This window comes from Ciconia boyciana, chromosome 9 (genome assembly GCF_034638445.1).
Source record: "Ciconia boyciana chromosome 9, ASM3463844v1, whole genome shotgun sequence".
Lineage (NCBI taxonomy): Eukaryota > Metazoa > Chordata > Aves > Ciconiiformes > Ciconiidae > Ciconia > Ciconia boyciana.
The window spans coordinates 20,125,572-20,148,234 of NC_132942.1; the positions used below are offsets into that span (position 1 = coordinate 20,125,572).

A 22,663-nucleotide genomic window follows, 5' to 3' on the forward strand; every position below is an offset into this window, starting at 1 on the left:
ATGAGTTCAGTCTGTAGTTCCTAGAGCATGTAATTTGTTAATTGGCTAACCTCAGTAAACAGGGGCCAGTTCATAGAGGCTTTGTCTCTTCTGTGCTTGCATGTTTCAGGTGCAGTGAGCGTGACTTGGAAGTCCTAATTTCTGTTAGGTCAGGCAGCATTAGACTGGTAGGAGGCGTGCGGGGAAGATGCAGAAGGGCTCCTGCAGTTTATTGAAGGGATGCAGAAAAGAAAGTTCTGTTTGAGGCTGACCTATGGGCATATTTCTTGAATCTTAGCGTGGTAAAAATGGGCACGAGCCAGACACAGGAAAAACAAATGTAGGAACAAATGTAGGGAGTTTATTCCTTTTTTTCTTTTTTCCTTGTACCCCCTCTGACTCAAACATAAATGCCTTGCAGAGAAGCTGTCTTCATCTTTCAGAGCGGTAACCATGGCAGATGCATTTTGGTGATAAGTAAATTGAGGATGTACAGCCCCAGAATATATGTGATTATAGTAACCATTGCAATAGTATCTTCCATGTTTGCTGCTTAAAGCAAAGAATCAGATGGAAAATCAGAAGAAAAGCTGATAACCACATATGTGCTCTCCATATAATTTTTTTCAAACTTAAGCTCGGGATTTATAGACAACCAATGTTAGATGAGTATATCAGTGCTTTCCTGCTATGCAGACAAACTAATTTGATTCACCCCCCACTAAAGTCCTTGTTATTCAGGACATAAAAGCATGACTGCCAATTCCATGTCGTCAGTAATTAGCCGAGCTGGCGATGCCAGGAATCCTGACGTTTCCCCTTGTGCTGCATGTCTGATGTCAGGGTGCCACGGCTTTATTGCAGCTGCCAGTAGCTAACGGCAGCTCACTGGTGACACATCAGTGACCTATAAAAAAGCTAAAATGTTAGTATTTGTTGTCCAAAGGGCTGTAAGGTCTAGAATGTATTTAGGGTAAGAGAGTCATCCAAATGGAGATGCCAGGCCACCAGTTCTCTGGGGCATTGTCTCAAACTGGACCACAGGCGTAACCACGCTCTCAGGGGGATCCTGCTAAGCTCGGCTGGGGCAAGAAAGCTATTTCACTTGAAATGTTGTCCGGTGGCACTTGTTCATTCCAGGAACCAGAAGGAAAAGTCACTCAAACACCTAATTTTTGTGTTTATGCAATGTATTTTCAAAACTAAAGTCTTACTGTATCTGTAGGTTATTGAAGTAAAGCTCTTTCCTCCCTGATCCCCAGGCAATCTCTCATCACCCCCAGAGGAGTTTTTGCTCTCAATGACAGGTTGAAAGGCAGTGTTAAACTTTGTATACCCCAAGTTGTTTGGGCTTTGGGATGGATAGGAAGGGAAGAGGGCTTGAGACTCATAAACAGTTTCTAAAGATGCAGAAGAACTGTTTTCTTTAATTTTTTAAAATGTTTTAAATATCGATACACTGAGCTACTTATTAGTATATGTCCTTATGCTGGTTTTGTGAATATACTCTGTTCTTCAAGGCATGGAGAGGAGATGGTGACTGAAATACCCTAGGTCTTGATTGTCAGCATACTCACCTTTGCTTTTTGCTAACTATTTTGTGTATCCATCTTTAGTTTAACTGTATCACAAGATGTCTGTATTGGAAAACAAGTTTGTAAAATTTAAATCACAGGAAAGAAATATGAAGAACAGGGCCTTTATTTGCATCTTATCTGTTAATCACAATTTATTACATTTATCAGTGAAGTTCTTTGTTGATCCAGCTCTGCAAAATAGTCATGAAGTGCCATTCTAGGTAAAGTTGTAGTATTTTGACAAACATGCTGTTTAAACTTGATAAGCTTTATAAAAAGTTTGCCACCTATAGACTGGCAGTAGCAAAAATAAATCCTAGGCAAGCAGGAACTAGGTCAGATGTGTTTAGCCTACAGCATAAAAGCTGGCCCTTACTAGCTAAAAACTTTCGGCTTTTCCTGGGGGATAAGAATAAATTTTGATATATTTTATCTGTTGTTAATTTAGTCGATGCTTTGATTCATAATTGTGCTAAAGATGACGTCTGTGATTTTGAACCAGGCCTTAAAGCTGTGTGTAATTTTAGCTTCAGAATCTCAAGTGAAGCTTTACATTTAACCAAGTTGCAAAAATACAGTTCGTTTTGCAAAAACTTTTTTTCTGTGTTTCAAATCCTGAGTGCATTAGTGTCCTGTGGTGTTTAACATGAGCAGTCAAGCATATATAATCACACATGTTCACAAGCTGGATACAGTCCTTATATTTACCTTTTTGTTGAAAACACAGAATAATTTTTACCTTCACTTATTTCCATTCTCTCTGCTTGAAAAACAATATTCTTGTTGATTTTTAGAGCTATGAAATCTGTTGTTTGACTCTGACTGAATTACTCTTTCCTCAGACTCCTGAAGAGTTGGATGATTCTGACTTTGAGACTGAGGATTTTGATGTCCGAAGCAGAACAAGTATTCAGACCGAAGATGATCAGCTCATTGCTGGACAAAGTGCGAGGGTAAGGAAGAAATCTCAGCATTGTAAAACTGTGACCTGCCTTCAAGAAACAGTTCAACTTGCTTTGAAAATCCAGGTTAAATTTTTTGGGAGTGGTGGCGAAAATGTTGGATCAGAAAACTGGCATTCTTTTGTTTCCAGTTTTCTTCTGAAAAGGAGGTTAAGTGAAATGCAGCATGTGTTGGTCTGATGGATGTCAGAAATGTCTGTGTTTTATTTTGGATGTTCTGAAAGATCAAAATCCTTTTAATACTGATGAACTACTTTATACTTTGATATCGCAGACGTTGTAGGCACTGCCATTTAATTAGATGAGCTCCTGCAGGGAGATACGGGGCAAATCTTTCCTTTATATTAATGTTATTTTCAACACTGAATTCGTGGGCAAGAAATAGATAACTCTGCAATTCAGGCATTTTTTACAAAATGTCTTCTCGTGCACATGTTGGTGTGTGTTTGGCCACTGAGCATTTAATCAAGACGATGTTGAGAGGAGCTCAAAAGTGAAATCATTTCAACTAACTGCATTTCATATGACTGCTAAAAATGAAAGCATTGATAGGTGATATATAATCATTAATAGGTGAAAACTTAAAATCAGTACATTGAAGGAAAAACAGGCCTTATGTATTGTTTTTATTTGACATGTCCCCTTCTGGATCGATAACAATTTACGCTCTTGGGAAGGTGCCACGAAAGATATTTTGTGAAGCCTCTTCTAGCCTGAAGCAAGGCAAGAAGTAGCTAGGCCTTATTTATCAAACTTCTGCCATGTTGGCTTTGGAATTATACTAACTGAGAGTATTTTTATGGTGTCCTTCCTTGTACAGGCACCTATATCCTTCTCTTTCCTTTTATTTAAATGCAGACATTTCTAATTTACCTTTTAGCATGGCTGCTGCCAGAGGCTTTTTTTGTACTGAGGACTCCTTTTCACCTGCTCCTGGAGGCATGAATGCTCCTAGTATTTATGAAGGCAAGGGCATTGAGTCTCATACAGGCTGTAAACCTAGTCTAATAAATTTTATTCAGGAGTAGGCACATACTCTTTATTTTCACTTACTCTTTCCTCAGTATGCATTTTTCAAAATAGTACATCTAGCTTTTTGCAGGAAAGAGACTCGTAATATTTCTTCTGTGCATTGCAACACTGAAAGATACGCAAGTGGAACTTCCTTTTAAAACTCTTAAATTTTGTAGAAAAGGCAAGTCCCTCCTCTTCATGCAGTTTTTCTTTGATGGATGGTAATATCTAGCAAACTTGTTCAGCGTGTAACAATTTTATCATGCAAATGTCCGTGTTTCAGACATCAACTTGTCTTTCTGGGCACTCTTTCTAAAGAGCATAAACTTTGGTTTAAAATGGAAGGAAATGGTTCTGTAAAGACTCTAGTAGAGGCTTGCTATTAAAGTTTTATCCCCCATCTACATGACTTAAATTGGTTATTAATGAAATGTTCCAAAAAGCCTTCTACAAGCAGTGGCATAAGGCAATGTGAGAAATCTCTCTCTTTCAGGCGATCATGGCTCAGCTCCCTCAAGAGCAAAAAGCTAAGATTGCTGAGCAAGTCGCAAGCTTCCAGGAAGAAAAGAGTAAATTGGATGCTGAAGTATCAAAATGGGATGACAGCGGTAATGACATAATTGTTCTGGCAAAACAAATGTGTATGATTATGATGGAAATGACAGACTTCACCAGGTGAGCCTTTTCAATTTGTGCATACAACACCTTCTCTCAAAACTGGCTGGGATGCTGATCTTTCAATGAAATATTTTGCAAGTACTCTTAAGAGTCTTACTTATAATTTCCTTTAAATGTTACCCTATTAAAGCTTGTGTATTAACTCGGGAGATGCATTACTATGCTGTGGCTGGGTGGTAATAACTGTTTAAATTGATCTATAGATACACAGCAGTTATTGCCTGTCTCTTTTTCTTTCTTAAGAGTGATTCTTGTCCCAAGGAATATATATAGATATTTGCTCAGTTCCTTACAACATTCAATTCTATGGGCTTCTTGATATTGCTATACTGCAGAAATAGTTCCTAGTACAGTTATTTGCAAAAGAAAGAGAGGGGTTTTGATGCCTTTTGAAATTAATTTACCAGATTTTATACAACACTATTTTTTAAACTTGATGTTGCATTCCATGAAAATTGCAAATCTGTCGTCTAAAATGTTATCTCTCATCATCATTAGGTTGCTTAAAAGAGTAAAACTTAAGATGTTTTTTATTCCTAGATTTAATCTAAATATGGGGAGGTGTTGAAAGGGCGAAACTGTCCTGAAAATGAAGGTGCTGTAATGGTTACACCTGCCTATTTCTGTGCAACCTTATTCATGCAGTTTGGGTGAGGAATCACTTCCACTACTGTATGGAACAGGATGAGTAGAGTATAGTTCACTCTTCCAGTTTTCTGGTGCTAGAAGGTAGACTCTGTTCTGTTTGGCAGAGGTAAAGGTCCACTGAAAAATACATCAGATGTGATTAGTGCAGCCAAGAAGATTGCAGAGGCTGGATCAAGGATGGACAAGCTGGGACGGACTATTGCTGACCATGTAAGTCACAATTCATTTTCATAAGCCTCCAGCACAAATGAGATCTTTTAGTACTGCAGACATGATGAACAGAAGAAAATGTGTTTGGTTTGGGTTTTTTTTTTAACTGATTTTCCAGATTTGCTTCTGGAAAATGCTAGCCTTTTCTTTGTAGCTGTTCTCCTGCCACCCTAAGCAGTGTAAGCAGCTAAATATGTCCAGCACTAACACTAACAGCTCCTTGGCTTAAATCAAGTACCTACCATTTTAAGGTAGCAATATGGCAACACTGCTTCATGTCACATAGTATCTAGGCCAGTTTCTCTAACTGAACAGGACTGAAACTGAATTCATGTCAGTTCTGTCATGCTTAGAATATGCCCAATACTTTCCAAAGCAATGACGAGACTGCATAGGTAACACCATAATTATTGTACATGGCCTATTACACCACTTTTAATATTGTTTTTGAGGCAGCTTTTTAATATTAACAATTTTCAAATGCCCCGTAGACTGAATGGTGAGATTGTCAAAACTCTCTATTTCTTTTCATTGTCTCGTCAGAGTTGATGAAGACTTTGAGCAAGGCACGTAGTGACCCAGTAATTTTCTGTGCTGTCCCAGGCTGTTGTGCATGTTGTTGTGCTGTATGTACAAACGTATTTGAAAAGAATTCTATAGGATTGAATGAGTATGGGACAGTTCGGGGTTTTATGCAATGCATCTGCCTGTCCTGAGCCACTTCAGAAACTGGGTTGGGCCAAACAAAAGCACCTTTGGTCTCGGTCCACACCCAAATTGCAGAGAAACATCAGTATTAGTAATAATATTCTGCCTTCAAGAGAGACCCTGAAATGCAGGTAGGTTAAGTCTGAGATCATGGACTAAACTCTGTTTTGTACAGCTGTTGCTTGCTTTTCAGTCCTTCTCTGAATGTAAATTCATAATGCAAGGTTTTAAATAAAACTCTCACTTTGGAAGTAAATCTTTGTAATGCAGATCTCTCTTTAAATGTTGCATCCAGAAGACGTTGTCTTCACCCTAATTTATAAATGATGCACTGAGAAATGTTCAATGGGAAGATAAAGTTGAAAAGTGTTTTTTAAAATGGGTCTCTCTGCTATAGCATTTTGACAACTGTATTTCTGGAAGAATCAGGTGCGCTGCTTCTGTAGGTAAATGAAGCAAGGAGCAGTTTGTGTTATAGATCTTGGGGGATCTTGGGCTGAAAGTTTACAATGCCTTTTTTTTTTTTAATTCATATGTATTATGCAAACTTGGTATATGGTTTTCTGCACCAAGCCATTTCAAAATATAGAAGAAAACTAATGGCTCCTTTTAGTAGAAGTAGGGTCCTTAAAAATGTAAAAGATTAAGCACGTGTTTGAAGATAAATATGAACAGGACTGTACAGTTAGTCATTTTGACAAGAATATAGCTTTTTTTTCTGACTCCATACTCTACTGATACTTTCAGCTTGCATATTTCATTAGATATGCTTACATACTCTTTAGAAACTTGTTAATGTTAACTATCTGACAGTTACAGAGGACGTACAATGCAACCATTTCAGCGGAGCACTAATGCCTTCCTATGCCTAATATGGGCTTTTAACAAATGGATGGGGTTTTATGTCCTGTTCACCATGTGACACCGGGTGAATCATGACCCCTCGTGTTAGTGTGTCAGGAACTCCTAACTCCTGCCATCAGGAGGTTTTACAGCACATTTCCTTTGAAACCATAAAAGCTATTATCCAAGGCATTTCACATCTGTTGAAAAGTGTCTAGCCATCAGCTGGCAGATTTTCCCAAAGGTGTTCCATCTTTCACTCAAAGCAGCAGTCTGCTTGTTTTGAATGGGGGAATATGAAGAAGTTATGAGTACAACACAAATGAAAGTGATCTGCAGCAAGACAATGATTCTCCCTATTTTGTTTTTTTCAATGTTGAAATACTTACAAAGCAAAAGAAAAAATTCTGTTGCTTTTTCTCTTTGATAGTGGTGGGAGGTTGTATCAGTATCTGATCATTAAATTGAAAGGAGCTGGGGTGAAGCGTAGGGATTGCCCTGCTTCCCAGTAAAATGCTCCAGCAGGCTCTTGCTGTCAAGACTGGTCAATGCGCTGCAGGCACAGGCTGATGGCTGTCCTGGGTGACAGCTGCTGGCACGCACTGCCATGTGCCTGTCCTGCCACAGTAACTGCTTCCCCTAAATGCCTGCTTTCAGCTTCTCTAACCAGTGCCGAGCCCAGCTGTTACATAGGGCTGGTGGGGGCATTTTATTGTGAATTATTGTTACCCTAAACTGGAGATACAGTGGGAGGAAGAAAAGTCTCTGCGGTTGCTTGCTTACACCTACCAGACATGTGGGGATGGGGGTTGTGTGCTTGTCTTAATCAGTACACACCGCGGGAGAGCTCTTCTGTCTTTCCTTGCCCCTGTTCTTTGCAAAAAGGGAGAAAAAAGGTGATTCTGCTTCTCCACAGGTTCAGCTGGGGTGGTAGGAAGCAAATGTGCGTGCGTGTTTGCTGTGTCTGGGATGGATCCTGGATTTGACTTGGAGCAGCCAGCTTAGCTTTTGCCAACAACCACCACTGAGTCTGTGGCAGCATCTCATTTTGGGGGGGGTTTGGGGAGGTGGGGGTGTCCCCCAACACATTTGTTTCTGTCTACAGTGCAGCTATCTGCTGTGGCCGTGTTGTGGGAATCCTCCCAAGCTAGCTCTGCAGACGGGGTTTTTTGTGTCGATGGCTGTTGTAGGTTAATACAATAATATAATCTGTCTTAATCGGCGTTGAAATTGTTGCCTTTTGGGTTTTTTGGTTTTTATCTGAGTGTTCTGCGTAGGAAAGGACAGGGCTCATACAGGCATCCGCAGTGCCTTTTGTTGATGTTCTTTTTTTATCTTGTGTTACATCTCTATTCAAACATCATCTGTCTTTTGAACTCAATTCTCTATTCTGCTTGTAGAAATAGCACACACAGCATAGGATGTGGTTTTCCAACTCATGTCATATTGATATATACAACCAAATAATATTTCCTATTCCACTGCTTCCCCCACTAATGTTTTGCTGCCTCCTTCAGCCATTGGTAAACATGCGGCAGCCTCTTTCCTTGAGAGTGTCTTTCCTTAAATGGTTTCCATAAACTCACAACCCATAAAGTACCTTGAATTGTTTAGCAGTCCTTCTGACATGCCGTATTGTGCATTTGTCAACATTCAATTCAATCTGCTGCTGTGCTGCTCGTTCACTTTGTTAGATGAGCTGTTTGGGAGATGGAGAGCATTTTCCAAAATAGTAATTTCAGCTTTTCATTAGCTCTTTGGCCGGCGCTATTTGTGGACTTTCTCTAAAACATCTTGTACTGCTGACTAATATTGATTAGCCTAAAAAATTAACCTGCAAGCTTTGCTGCTTTGTTATTCATGGTTTTCAGTTCACTAATGGAAGCAACATGCCTACATAAGAGTTGCAGATACTTCGGTTGTTTTCATGAGCTTTCCTTGGGAATAAGAAGGTGATTTCTGTTAGTTTATGGACGCACAGGGTCAGATGCTTGTAAAGCCATCCAGATCTCCGTAGCCTGTGTTACACAGCCTGATCTGCTTGTCCCAGCTTGCCAAAAATCCTGTTGTAGTGCATTGTGTGTATGTGTGCGTGCTGCCTTAGATCACAGCTCAGCAGCCTGCCGTACAGAGGCATCTCTATATGCACCATATAGTACAGCTGTTTTCTCTCTGCTCTGCTGAAATACCATATTGGCTTAAAAAAACCACTTGTTCTGGCCCTGGAAAAAACAAATTTATTAGCTACCCTCACCTTCCTTTCAGAGTTAAATGGCTGTTACAGCACATCACTTACTAGTGTGGGAAGCAAATGCTCTGTGCGCATGTGACCCCCTGTTTACACACCACTGCGTGTGCAACACAATGGTCTGTTCTGGTGCGGTCTCCTTTTGTGCCTTTTATATACAGGGAAGCTTTGGTTCCTGCTTCCATCTTGTACAGCTAGAACTGTAGCTAAGGAGGGAAGGTCTGCAGTGAGAATTAGGGCTCAGACCCTACTGCTGATGCCCAAGACGGGATTTTTACTTTGCTCTGAAAGGAGAGGAGGGGCTGTGTGGCCATAAGCAATAAACCCGAGCTTCAGTGAAGCTTAAAGTAGTAAATTGGTGCTACATTTAAGGTTATTCTTCCAAGCATACTGTGTCTATTATGAATCTTCATTTGACAGTCCATTATACAGGATCAGGATACTAGATGAGATGGGGATTTTGCCGTGAACAGGGGTGTGTGGAGAAGAGCTCTTGCAGACTGTGCAGCTCACTGAATCTCAGCAGGGTCTAGTGGGTGGGAAGAGCAAGCAGGTGTTGGGTGAAGAGAAACAAATGCTGCTTAGAGCAAGACTCTTCTCTCCTTGTCACATCTAACACTGGTAAATCACTGCGGCCGCTCGTGGTTTCTGTGGAGTTTTTGGTGCTTGTCTGGAGGCAGCTGGTGCCAGGCTTCTCAAGGACAAGTGGCTGGTCTGGCAGACCTGCAGCTAATGCACTATCTGGAGGGGAGAAGCAGAGGGTGGTGTGCCCTGCTTGCCATCAAGTGAAGCTAAGCTGTGGGGCCAGGGAAAAGCATTTGGATTTTGTATGTGAGTGCATGTATGCAGTGCTGGAAAGCCTGCATTTAGTGATCAGGGATTGTGTACAAAGACCCTGGATGCTGGGGATTTAAGGAGTTCCTGGATGGGGTGCAGCTGTCTAGGAAGGATGGAGATCACTGCGGGGTCTGCCTTTGGTCTGTCTTTGGTCTACCAGAACATGACCTGTCAGACCATAATATCCCCAGCATCCCTATTGCAATAGCTTCTGCCATCATTAATATATCCAGACTGGTTTAAAATCTGTTGTCTTGGACACTGCTTGCAGCACAGCCAGTGATGTCTAGAGGTCAGAGCTGGCCAATGGCCCAAGTATTTACCCAGTTGAGATGCTTGGTGCCCCAAGCTGGGGTGCAGGCAGCCCTAGGTGCCCCACTAGTGCACAAGGCGTGCCCTTGGGTTTATTCATCAGCAGCATGAAAGTCTGGTGGGCAAAGGGTTTGTGGAGTTCAGTGCATGCCAGCTGCTTTATTCACTAGTGTTTATACAGCCAGAGCATGCCAGTCGGTCTGAGATGGCCCGTTATTCTTTGGAGAAGCGATGCTGGCCACCATGCTCACTGCTTTTTTTAAAGATAACACAGGACTGGCATGGGTAGTAAAAGGCTTCCCGTAGCCTTTTTGTCTTATGCTTGCACAACGCGTTTTGGACTGTGGCTGCCCCTCAGCAGGGCTCCTCTTGTTTTGAAATCCAGCGTGAGACTGGCTCATTAATCATCTTGCTCGGCTCTGCAAAGCAAGGGTTGGCCCTTCATTTCTGTCCAGGAAAACAGCTTTCTGAACTGCACTGCAGTCTCCAGTACCTACGTAGTCTTTCAGTTGCAAACCTGAAAAAGTTACTTTTATCTTACAGATTAGTGCTTCAGCAAGCACTTTAAAAATTTTATTTCATGCCTGGTGAGGAATCTAGTTTCCTTCCACACTGCTAAGAAATGGGAGCAGAATTCAGAAAAATACCTGCTTTGCTGGATATAATTTAGTAACTGTTGGGTTTATCATTTCCTAACTTAAAATACTTAAGATTGGAAATTGAGGCTGGATTTGGTAACATCTGCTAGTTGCAACTTGAGATCTTGGATGTCAAATCATTGCTGCTGTGTCTTGTACAGTGTACAGGAAGCACCTTTTGTAGTTAACAAACCTGCTCTGGAAAGGTTAGGTAGCCGCCTTCCTCCTTCTCCTCCCAGGGAGCTCAAGGGCAGCTGTGCAGCTGAAAGGAGCCCTGGTGATTTTGTCCAGTGGCGGCCCCTGTGTTCTGATAGCCCATGGATATTGCTTCTGGTTTTTTATATGTATTTAGTGATGCCCATGTATTGCTCAGTCGTCTTTTGAGAACCAAAGCTCAGCAGAAAGTAGAATGATCTCTGGAGCACATTTGCTATTTCAGAATGGAGTTGTCTGTTTTCTCCGTAAATTATTTCTGTTCCAGTTTTCGTGATTGCAAAGTAAAACTTCACCTTTGTTGTTCCAGTGCCCCGATTCTGCGTGCAAACAGGACCTCCTAGCCTACCTGCAGCGCATTGCACTGTATTGCCATCAGCTGAATATCTGTAGCAAAGTGAAGGCTGAAGTTCAAAACCTCGGAGGGGAGCTGGTTGTGTCTGGGGTATGTATGAGCCGTGACATGTCCAGTTCATGCAGTTTTTCTTCTGGGGTAACAATTATTCCAAGCTAAGCTTTTATGCTAAACAATATTGAATATAGACAAGAGATTTTTGAATATTCAGTCAAAGTTCTAATGTATGCAATGTTTATAATACTGCCTGCACTGCTTCGTTGTTCTTGAAGGAAACACTGTTTGAAAGCGGGGAAAATACAAATACAGACTTCACTTTTCCTTACTCAACTGTGTTTGTAGAAACATTCACTTTACCTTTGTGTAATCTACTGTTTTTCCAGACTGTTTTTCACTCTTAGCGAGGTTAAATCAGCATAGCTAAACCTATCTCATGTCTCTGCACAGCCTTGGAACATGCTGGGGTCGTGCAATGCTCCAGAGATGTTAATATTTCAAAATAGCTGTGCCCTGAAGAATGCAGGGATTTTTAGTGGTTGCTCTGTTTTATGACAGCTGAAAGCTGCCCTAGGCCAGTCTGCTTCTTTATTCTAGCCATTACTTAGCAAATAATTTTTTCACTGTAGTTCATTAAATGCTTCCTCCTAAGAGGAATTTATATGATGGATATTTGGGGAGAGGGAAGTAGAGCTAAAGTCTTAATTTCTTCTGGCATATTCTTCCTTGCCCTAGATGGGTATGTTTGATCACTGATGCTTTTGCCCATCCATGTCATGACTGAGGTAGGAGGTTTGAAGAAGGGACAGAAATGGCTGATAGTCCAGTATTGCTATTTGAATCCTTAAAAGCAAATGGAAAAAAACTTAACCATCTTCTGCCATTTAGATATTTCAAATGCTTAAACTTATTAGCACATCTTTTTTTCCCTGCAAACAAGCTAGAATTGTAGAATGAGTGCTTCAGGACAGCAGCAGCTGAGGGAGGTCTGCAGCAACCTGCTGCAGAAGCAGTGGTGGTGATGGACCACGCTCGCATAAGCTTAGCACCTTCACAGGGCAGACGGGCTTCTCTGCTGCACCTCCTACTGCTGCCAGTCCCACATGCTCAGATTTCCAGCACAGCGGAGCTGAGTGATGAGATGTAATGAAACATGTGTTGCTGTGCATCTCTGTTGCATGCCTGATGTCCTATTAGCTGGAAGGCTGAAGGCATCGTGCTGTCAAAGAAGTAGATGTGTCATTATGCAATAATAACGTACTCCAGGGTTTTACTGCAGTTATTCAGTGTCTTCAGAATTTACATACCCTTCTGCCATAAATTAGTTATATAAACAGGCTGGCATCTGTAGTCTAATCTCCTGGTTTTATCTGTTCTCCATGAGTCTGTCCACTGGGGCTAAATATTGTTAGTAGTAATGTTAAGCTTCTATCAGATTATCAGATGAAGACTTCTGCCAGTCCAGGAACTTCACCTGTCTAAAAGTAAAATTCTCTTCAACGTTAACATCCTTCCCCATCCACATACCACAGAAATTTTGTGAAAGCAGAGCTATAACCAAGGCAGTAAGAGCTTGCACCCTAAGCAATCTGACAATTCATTTAGAAAAATACCTCCTTGCTTTCATTGCATTTAATATGATTCTTCCTCCTGTGAAGATTCATGGAAATAGTCAAATGCAATGGAAGTGTTTTCCAGCGTGATGACTGGGGCAAGGAAAGCAGACTACACTGGTTTGCTGGAGGGTGCAGATCAGGTCTGCGGTTGTGGTACTCAAAACATAGCATGATGGAAAGGAAGGTACCAGCAGCATAAGAAAAGCAACCAACCTCCTGCTCAATTTATTTTGCTGCTAGATAAGGAATGGCTTCAAAGTTTTTCCCAGAACCTTCCTTAGATTTCTACAACGCTGGAATTGAAGTGTGTAGAGGCCGCTGAGCTCTTGTGTAGAGATACAGAAATCCTGCCTAAGACCGAAACCCTGCCCAAACCATTTGGCATTCACAAGCCAGAGGTCCCACCCAGAGCAGGGCACTGGCACCCAGAGAAGTGGGGTCCCAGCTGAGGTCACCTCAGTGGTCCTCCCCTCTCTCTTCCACCTTGCCCCATTTTTGGCTCTTTATCTCTGCCATGTGCTAAAGCTTTGGCAAATGCTTTTTTTTTTTCCTCATTTTAATGCTCTTCTAAATCATGAACCACCTGGGAAAGGGCTCCAGGCCTGGCTGAAGATGCAGTTGTGTTCCTTCCTTTCCAAAACAACTTAATATTCTAGGGTGATTTAAATATTTATTATCGGTGATTAAGATATTACTAACAGCTTTATTAACTTCATTAGAGAATAAGCTACTGTTAAAGTTTAGTCACAAAAGCAAACAACAGCATACACATCTTTTTGATTGCTATTAATATGGAAAAAGCACAGATCATAGGCAAACATTGCACTTTTTTTTTGGTGGCACAAGTCAGGTTTTTACCACTTAGTGTCCAAGAAAAATGCAACCTTGAATTTGGAACCTCAGATTTCAGAAGAAAACCCAGAAAAATCAGGTTTTGAGTGCTTTTATACCCCAGGACTATCAGTTTTTGTGTGAATACTGTATTTGTGTGGGTTTTACAGCGTATAACGCTCGCATGTTACCATTTGGCAGGTGGACAGTGCGATGTCTCTTATCCAAGCAGCCAAGAACCTGATGAACGCGGTGGTGCAAACCGTGAAGGCTTCCTACGTGGCATCGACCAAGTACCAGAAGTCCCAGGGCATGGCTTCGCTCAATCTTCCCGCTGTCTCTTGGAAGATGAAGGCTCCAGAGAAGAAACCCCTGGTCAAGAGGGAGAAACAAGACGAAACCCAAACTAAAATCAAGAGAGCATCCCAGAAGAAACACGTTAACCCGGTGCAAGCTCTCAGTGAATTCAAGGCAATGGAGAGTATTTAAAGAGAGGTCTCTGTCTTGGTTATTTTTTTTATCTAGCCTACTACTGCTACTTCCAGAACTCTACTTTTAATATTCTAAGGATTTTTCAGAAGTTTACTATTCCTCAAAGTGTATTTACTTAATATAATTTTGATAACCTTGTTTAGATTACGTGGGGAAATACTCAAATTTATAAGTCCTATCAATATAGCTTCAGCCTGCAGAAGTGTGTTAATTTAGATCGCTTTTAGATTTCAGGGGTGTATTTCTAGTGGAAAATTATTTTGTATAATCTTACTTTAAATAAAATATTCTATAACCAAAGAGGATTTTACAGTAACACTAACGGTTAACACTAATAGTCAAATCATGCTACTTGGAGACTGCAGTTTTTCATTGTGATCAAGAGAGGAAAATTAGATCTTTTCACTCTCAAAAAAATTCATTGAAGTATTGTATGTATTAGTGTATTCCTGCTGTTGGGGTGGAGAGGGAACAAGCTTTGTACACTCAAAGGAGTATGAAAATACAGCAAGCACCAGCTTGTGCTGCCGCAACAGTGTGACCACAACTGGAAAACATCTGGAAAAACTATATACCCTTGCCTGGGTTTTGCTGGGGGTCGTGGCGGGAGGGGGTCATGTTTGGAGATGTGCTTGGTGGTGCATGGTTATGTGATGCTGCTTTTCCTGGGCTGTTAGAGCTGTTTGCCAGACAGGTTGTTTCCACGCCTGCCTGGCATACGGGGCGCCCACAGGTTACTTTGCTGCCAGCCTTTTCAGACAGGGTTTCACATGTGTGTCTGCTGGGGGAGCACCCAGAGCAAATCCAGTAAAACATACAATCATGGAGGCGGCTGATTACTTCTGTATGACACCGGATGGGAATTTTAATGCCTGGTTACAAATTACTAATGTATTTTGCTGCGGGACACTAATAAAGTTGCTTTTACCAGCCAGTGTATTGTGGTGCTGTGAATGGAGCGGGCTCCCAGCCCACCCCTGCTCCCCCTCCCCACATTCAGATGCAAATCGGCTTTGTGCTCATTTCTCATAATTGCTCTGCATCCCGCCTTGGGCTTCCAAAGGCACCCAGCAAATAATGTTTGCTCAGGCTGCAATTTAGACTATACATTATTTGTGATAACTATAGCTACAAGGTATAATTTCGCTGTCTTATTTAAATTTTATTAATTTCAGTGTGTTTTACACTTACCAATAAAGTCCACTATTCAAGAAGAAGCACTTGTGCAGGTCAAAGTCGTATTTGCTGTTTCTGTAAAGCATCCATTAAAATGGAAAGCAGCCTGTTCTGTAGTTAATGTTTTAAACTGCATCTAAATTTTAGAGCCAGTCTTTGGCAGTGTTATGTTATAATTTTATTTATCTTGATCAGCTTATAATTTACTATATCAGGGTTATTGCTGTCATGTTACCAAAATGCTGATCAGAATTAAGCTAAATAGTTCTTGGGATATTTTTGCCAAATTTATTATGTTTTCAAGCATTTTAGCCTCTTGAGTACAGATAATAAACAGCTGAATTATATACTAGTTTCATATGCCTTTAACATCTAAACAGGCATCTGCTGGGGAGGGTAAGCTAATATGCTCATTCCGCTGACACTTAATGAGATAGATAAGCTGTAGATCTTGTTGTCTATATAAAATCATTAACTGCTTTTGTACAATATTTTTTCTCTCCTGGTATTAATATAATTGTCTTAAAGGCTACATTCCCTGGGCTGTTCAGTGGCTGTCTTCAAAATACATACATTACTCCCCCCCAAAATGCAAAGATCTGATCTTAAACCCGGGTGAATTCCTGCATTGCCTCTTTATAATTGGGCTCCATCAGTCAAGCGGGTGAACTTGGATAAATGGATGGAGTGGCCTGCTGCAGTGAAGTGTTAATTGTATACATCAGGGGATGGACGGTGCATTTTAAATCCATGCATGTGAGTCTTATGAGTAGATGAAAGCCTGGTCTTGCAGGCCTGCAGGAGGGCAGGTAAGTGGCAATTCCTCATTTCAGAGGGAACTCAAAACACTGAGTAGCTCGGAGCCCGGCAGGGGAGCAGCACCAGCTCCTACTTGTGTTGCCCCAAGTGAAGCAGCAACAGGGCCTCTGGCTTGTTCAGCGCCAGACCCAAGACCCTGCGAGGGAGTGGCTCAGTGGTTTACAACAAATGTCAATACACTGATCCTGATGTGTCAGTTAATTTCAGTCTTAATCAAAACTTCCCGTGCGAAAGCGGCAGCATCACTCCAGGGCTGCACAGTGAGGGGGGTCGGGATGTGAGTGAAGCTGTAACTTTATTAGAGAGCCAATTGTAAAGAATTACAGTAATTACTGCTTGATGTAATTAAGCGCTGGGGAAGGGCTCGTGCAGTTGGTCTCCGCTGTGGCTGCTGGAGGGGAATGCTCTCTTCTACCACGAGGAAGCAAGCGTGACCCTGTCAGGTTGTAAAAGCTGTGCGGGTACAAGGTGTGAAAGCTGTTCAGCCGTGTTCCCCGATGGTGTGTGGTGAGCGGAGCCTCTCTGTCCCGTCCCGTCCCCTGCTGCTCAGCATTGCTCTCTGTTCAACAGGAGAAGAAATCTCAGGGCTCCAGGGGCTGGGATTGCAGGGGGCCTGCGACAGCTTGGGGCAGGGAAGGGCTATGGGACCTCCCTGCCTGCCAGCGTGCGTGGGTGGGAGCGGGGCATGGCTGCTCCCCAGTCACCACCTGAAACACAGCAAAATATTTGTTTAATGGGAGGGGTTTGGTTTTTGTTTCACTGCTGTGGGATGGCAGCGCCCGGTGAGGCCATGCCTAAGCCCACCAGCCCTCCTGCCTGCACAGGGGTGCTCAGGAAGATGAACCCGCATTGCCTTCTAAAGTGTATTAGTGAAACCACATTAAATCCCCAGGAGATAGTCTTACTCCAAATTTCAAGTGCTCTTAATTCAATTCAGTGGTGAATCAAGCCACTCTGAATTTATGCTGCTTTAATTGCATGTTAAGGCTTTGCAACGAGGTTTAATGCTGTTTAATGAATGCCTTTTCCATTCAGCGCTCTCCCTTCACTCAGACCAGCTTTGCTGCTGCCCAGCTCAGAGACCAACCCTAGGCAGTGGCGGCTGCGGGCTCTCCCGGCTGGCAGGGGCAATCCTGGTGGGTAGGACGGGATGGGTGCAGAGAGGGGAGCAAAGCGCCATGAGCTGCATTTTTTAATAGCAGGATGGGCAGCAGCAGGCACAGTTGCTGGGTTCAAAACAAGCCAAGGCGCCCAAACCTCACATAGGCAGTTATGCGGGAGGGCAGAGTGGGTGATGAGGGGCGTGTGGGTTCAAAACCCCCAACAAATGGGTGGGGAAGGAAAAATCCATTAAGATGCTCCAATCCAGATGCTCCAATGCTGAAGGCTCAGGAATTCCCTGCGCTGTGGATTTTGGAGGCTGGTGAGCATCCCAGGCTGATGGCCTCTGCTCCAAGCCCCCTCCCTGCTCACCACATGCCGGGATTTGGGTTTGGGGGAGCTCAGGCTGAGCCACCACAACCCTCCTCATGCTCCTGTGGGTGCAAAGGGAAATGATGCTGTTGCTGGCCTGGGCGCATGCGCAATACCAGCCCACACAGACTGCTGCTTAATGCCTTGCCTCACCTTGGGTGCATGGGGAGCAGGAGGGGCCCTGTTATTGCCAAAACCAAGGATGAAAGTAAGTCCCTATCCCACCTCCTCTCCCCTGGACCCACAGAGGTGTATGAGCCCTGCCCAGGGGTCTCCATCTGCCCCGGGACCCTTCCAGTCCCTTCTTGCTCCGTGCTGGGGTCATGCTGGGGACATGGTCCCAGTGCCGAGGAGCTGCAGCCACAGGTCCCGGCAGCGGGCGGAGGTGCTGCACCACCCTGCAGGAAGCTGTGGGAATTTGGGTCAGCAGAATGTGAGCCACCACAGTGGGAGGTGCCCACGATGCCCTGTGCCTCTGCTGCGGCATGGCTGGGCCGGACAGCAACTGGGGCAGGACGGGCCTGTCCCTGTCCCCATCCCTATCCTGCTCACAGCTGCCAAGGGAGAGGCAGGCAGCAGGGCAGCAGCCCTGTCATTACCCCAGGCCGCAGACCAGCAACGCCGTTGCGGGAACAAGCCTGTCATTAGCAGGGACACCAGCTTGGGCTGGCATTTATGGACAGGGAAATCAGCGCAGTGCTCGCCTGCGCTTCTCCGTCACCCTCTGGCGACACGCGGGGCCATGCACACTGGGGCAGGGTGGGCAGGTTGCCTCTGTTTCAGGCTGCAGCCCCTTCAGCGGCACAGCACAGCCCTGGGCAGCACCCCACAGCTGGGGATCCCCCCGGCCACAGGGACCCCCCACAGCCTGGAGGAGGTGAGGGCTGGTGTCAGGGAGGGCTCTCACTCCTAACAACAGCCGAGGCCACGGGGGTGCCCTGCGCCCGGCAGCCTGCCCCCCCCCCCCCCCCCCCCCCGAGTAATGGCTCTGGGCAAGAGCTGAAATGGCCTTCAGCAAATAAACGCCCCCCCCCCCCCCATGCAGAGGTCTGTGGTACCATGGTGTTCAGGGGCATCAGGCAGAGATGCTAACTAACTAGTACTAGTAACTAACTAGCAGTGCACCCCGGGGGTGGGGGGTGGGGGTCACAGGCTGCAAACACCGGGCCCCTACCCCCCACCCCCAATGGAACTGGCTCCCCAAAATACCTTGGCCCCGTGGTCAAGGGGCTGTTGCCCTTTGCAGGAGCTGCTCCAGCAAACCCCTGTGCCGTTGCAGTGGGGCGCTCCCGTTTCCCCCCCACCGCGCTCCGGCGCAGAGCCTGGACCCCTTTGGGAAGGGAGGACATGGGGTTTGCACACAGCTGCTGGATGCAAGGTCCCTGAGCAGCAGCACTGTCAAAGGACCTCAGAAAGCCTTTACACTGCAAGCGTCTTCAGCAAGCTTCCAAATGGCTTGTGATAAGCAATGCCAGGATTTTTTTTTATTTCTTTTTTGCTTCCTTTTAATATTATGCGCTTCCCCGGCTGTGTTACTCCACCAGAGTGAAGGAACCTGCCGGTGGGTGTCATGACTCCTCAGCCGCTCAGCCGGAGCCTCCCCTTGACCTGGTGCTTTGCTGCTGCAGAGCAAGACCCACGTATGCCAGCCCTGCGCTCAGTGCTGCGGCCAGGCCCTACGCCGGGGAGCACGCTGGAAAGTTGTACGCAGGGTGCAGGAACAGGAGCGGCAGAAGCAATTGCAGGCTATTTTTTCCCTCCCAGAGCCAGCCCTCGCTACAAGACCCCGCGGCGGGTGGGAACAATCCGGCCGTGCTGCGCGTGTTGTCCCTGGGCAGCAGAGCTGCATCCCTGAGGGCACCAGCAGCTTCGGCCAGCGCAGGCGTCACAGAGGACCCACACCAAACAAGATACTGCTCAGAAACTTTGCAGTTTGAAGACTTAGGATTAGGGAGTGGGGTTTTGACTCTGGGGGTTGAACAGGGAGGGTTGGTCCAGCTGGGTTGCTGCTGCTGCTGGTTGTCTCCCTGCACAGCCCTTAAATAGGTGTTAAACTTTCCCTACCTCCTTAAACCCTGCTGTGAAACAGCAATGAGGCCAGGCAGGGCTGAAGAAATCCGTGCCCTGATAACCCATGCACCAGCTCTGCTCCCTGGCTGGAGACCTGCTTCCCCATAGCATTGCTCCAGGGGTCCAGGCTTTGTGCAGAAAAGCCCTGTCCCAAGCTCGCCCTGGCCATTGCCATCAGATATATCTATTTTATTTTTTTTTAACCTACAAAGCAAAACCCTGGCAGGACTGGCTGGGAAATGCATTTCAGAAAAAAAAGAAAAACCAAGAAAACCACAAACAAAAAACCAAAACAAAAGAAAAAAGAAAATAAAAAATCATTTTTAATCCCAGCAAAACAGCCTGAATTGAAACCCAAAAAGAGAAGGACAAAAAAAAAATTATAATTAGCCCCACTACTTAACAGTGACAACTGACACACCGGAAACAGTAGCCAGAAATATTTTAGCATCAAGAAGGGCTGATAGCCTTGAAATAGCCCAATCGATCGACTGCTGGCCGCGCTGGCATGGGGGGTGCCTGTCCGGGTTAGCAGCAGGGGGGTAAATCAGCAGCCCCTTGCAAAGCCCCAGGGCCGCTTGCTGCGCAGGCACATCCCCAGCGGTGGCAAAGCCCCGCGAGGCTGCGCCGGCTCCAGCTCAGGGCTGGGGGACGGTGGGGGACCAGCCTGGCTTCTTCCTTAATTTATTTTTCTGCACTTGTGTTGCTAACGTTGGTGCTGCAGCACCCGGGTCCCGTTAAGCCGGCGACAGGAGTGGCAGTTATTGAAATACCTGTGACTGCCAGAAAGCAATTCTGAAAGTGAATACAGGAATTACAAATAATCGCCTCCTTGCAGCACTGGGCGCAGGGCGTGATCCGACTGCAGCCCTCGCTGGCCGGTGCAGGGTGGCCCCAGCATCGCTCTGCAGCCAAAAGCTTTGCAGCCCGGCACTGGGACACCCCAGTGCTCGCTCTGCCCTCGCCTCTCGTCACGCTGCTGGGCAAAGCCTGTGGATAAAAAGCTGCTGCCCCCCACAAAAGCCACCCTCAAAGAGGAGTTGGCAGGAAAACTGCTGGAAGCCGCCCAAGCCAGTGGCCAGCACCCGGCTGCCACCATTTTTCAGAGCTGCATCAGCGTGCCACTGTAGGAAAACAACCCCCGTGGGGAGGGAGTGAGACAAGCGCAACCCCCAAACCGCCATGCTGCTTGCTCCATTTCTGCAGACCCCAAATCCAGGCAGGTTGACCTCTGCTACCAGCTGCCCCAAGGCCATGGGGTGTGAGGGCTCCCATCCCCCCGTAGAGGAACAGCACCTGCAGCACCAGCTGGGCACAGTCCCCATGTAGGGCACCGGTCACCCCAGCTGCATGGGCCAAGAGAATATAAAAGCCTGGTGTGAAAGGGTCCCCCCATGCACATGGCACCAGCAGAGGACAGCAGGGAGGAGCTCTTCTCTTCCTCTTCTTCCTGTCCTCTCCAATCAGTGGCCACCACCCAGCCTTTAGTGCCCATTTCTCCGCAATGCCAAAGCCCCAGCGCTGGCCCGGGTGAGACTGTCCTTGCACAGGGACAGACCCAGGCAGGGAGGCTGGGGGGGCCACACGCCCGTCTCCAGGCACAGGGCAGCACTGTGGAGCTCGCTGGGCTCACTGCAGCGTCCAACCACACACGTTTCTCTCGAGGGGACTCATGAGAAATGGAATCGATCTCTCTTTATTAAAAAAAAACAAACAAACAACCCTCCCCAAAAAGGGTTCAGAACAAGGAGAGGGTTTGGACTGAATTTAAACAGACAAAATAATGAATAAATTTAGCTTTTATAATCGTCTTCGCTGATGGTAGGGGAGGTGGCAGTCATCTCCAGGCCCGAGGCTGGGCAGCCAGAGGCTTGGGCAAGACTTTGGTTTCTTCCTCATCTGAGGAAGGATGATGTGCGAAGAGATAGAATCAGCCCGATGAGGAGAGGGCAGAACACCTTCCCCAATGGACCATCCAGCATGAGGAGCACCTCAAAGGGGGTTCATGGGGGAAGGGGACCTGAGCCTAAAGGAAAGAGAGAAGCTGCACCTGGAAGAGGTGTATGAAAGGAGATGCCCAGCCTAGCACAGAAAGGAGAGCATGCTCTACATCATGGATGAAAAATCCGTGGCTGGCCAGCCTCAGTCCCTGGAGATCATCATCTTGGAAGCCATCTCCAAGGGCAAGAAGAATGCAAGCGGAGAGATTCAATGGTTTGTTGAAGGGCAAAGTGTGCTTCACCAACTGGCTGTCCCCTATGATGGCAGGAGCAGTTCCATGGCTGTACCACACCAGGGCTTTAGATAGGTGTTTTGACTCCCAGATCGTTGGAACTTGGCTGGCCTGCAAGCACAGAGGGGCTGCAGGAGAGCTGCCACGGTGGAGCTCTCCTGATCTACACAGAGGGGGTGGTGGAGCTGGGCTCCTTGGAGGTGATCATGGCCACACTGACTTGACCAAGGGATAGTCCTGCTCCAAGTGAAGGCTGGATTAGAGACCCCCAGAGAGCCCCTCCAACCAGCGTTTCAAGGAAACGACACTCAATCCTCCTGTACAAGCACAAAACGATCCAAAGGCAAACGGTGCTTTCTGAGTGCCGAGATGCATTATACAAAGCAAATAAATGATCACAAACACGACAGGTCATCACCAGGCAAGAACAATCACCAGAGCTGCGGGAACAAATGCTTCCCTTTGCGCAGCAGAGCTGCCTAACAAGGACAGTCCCACGTCCCTCAGTCCTTCCCACCCCAAATAATCCTGCAGATGGACTGAGGACACTCAGCCATGTGCTTAAAGTATCATGGTTGGAGGATGACAGGCAACGTAAGCTGAGACTCTACCTCGTTCCCTCTAAGGTACATACTTCTATTTTTCCAGCAGTACCCCATGCAAAAGAAAACATGCCCCCAAACACGTATGTTTTAATAATGAAGCTGTTGGCACACTCGCCCAGTGGTGGGATC

At 45.5% G+C, this 22,663-nt stretch overlaps 1 protein-coding gene across 1 annotated transcript in view; it reads left to right on the top strand.

Moving 5' to 3' along the window:
* Nucleotides 1–15,093, top strand: part of CTNNA1 (catenin alpha 1) — a 121,813-nt gene extending 106,720 nt beyond the window's left edge. Inside the window, exons 14-18 of the mRNA XM_072872072.1 lie at nt 2,399–2,509; nt 4,026–4,207; nt 4,963–5,068; nt 11,178–11,312; nt 13,868–15,093. Of these exons, the coding sequence (XP_072728173.1) occupies nt 2,399–2,509; nt 4,026–4,207; nt 4,963–5,068; nt 11,178–11,312; nt 13,868–14,155 (822 nt within the window). The 3' untranslated portion in view covers nt 14,156–15,093. The remainder of the gene's footprint in view (nt 1–2,398; nt 2,510–4,025; nt 4,208–4,962; nt 5,069–11,177; nt 11,313–13,867) is intronic.
* The last annotated feature ends 7,570 nt before the right edge of the window (nt 15,094–22,663 follow it).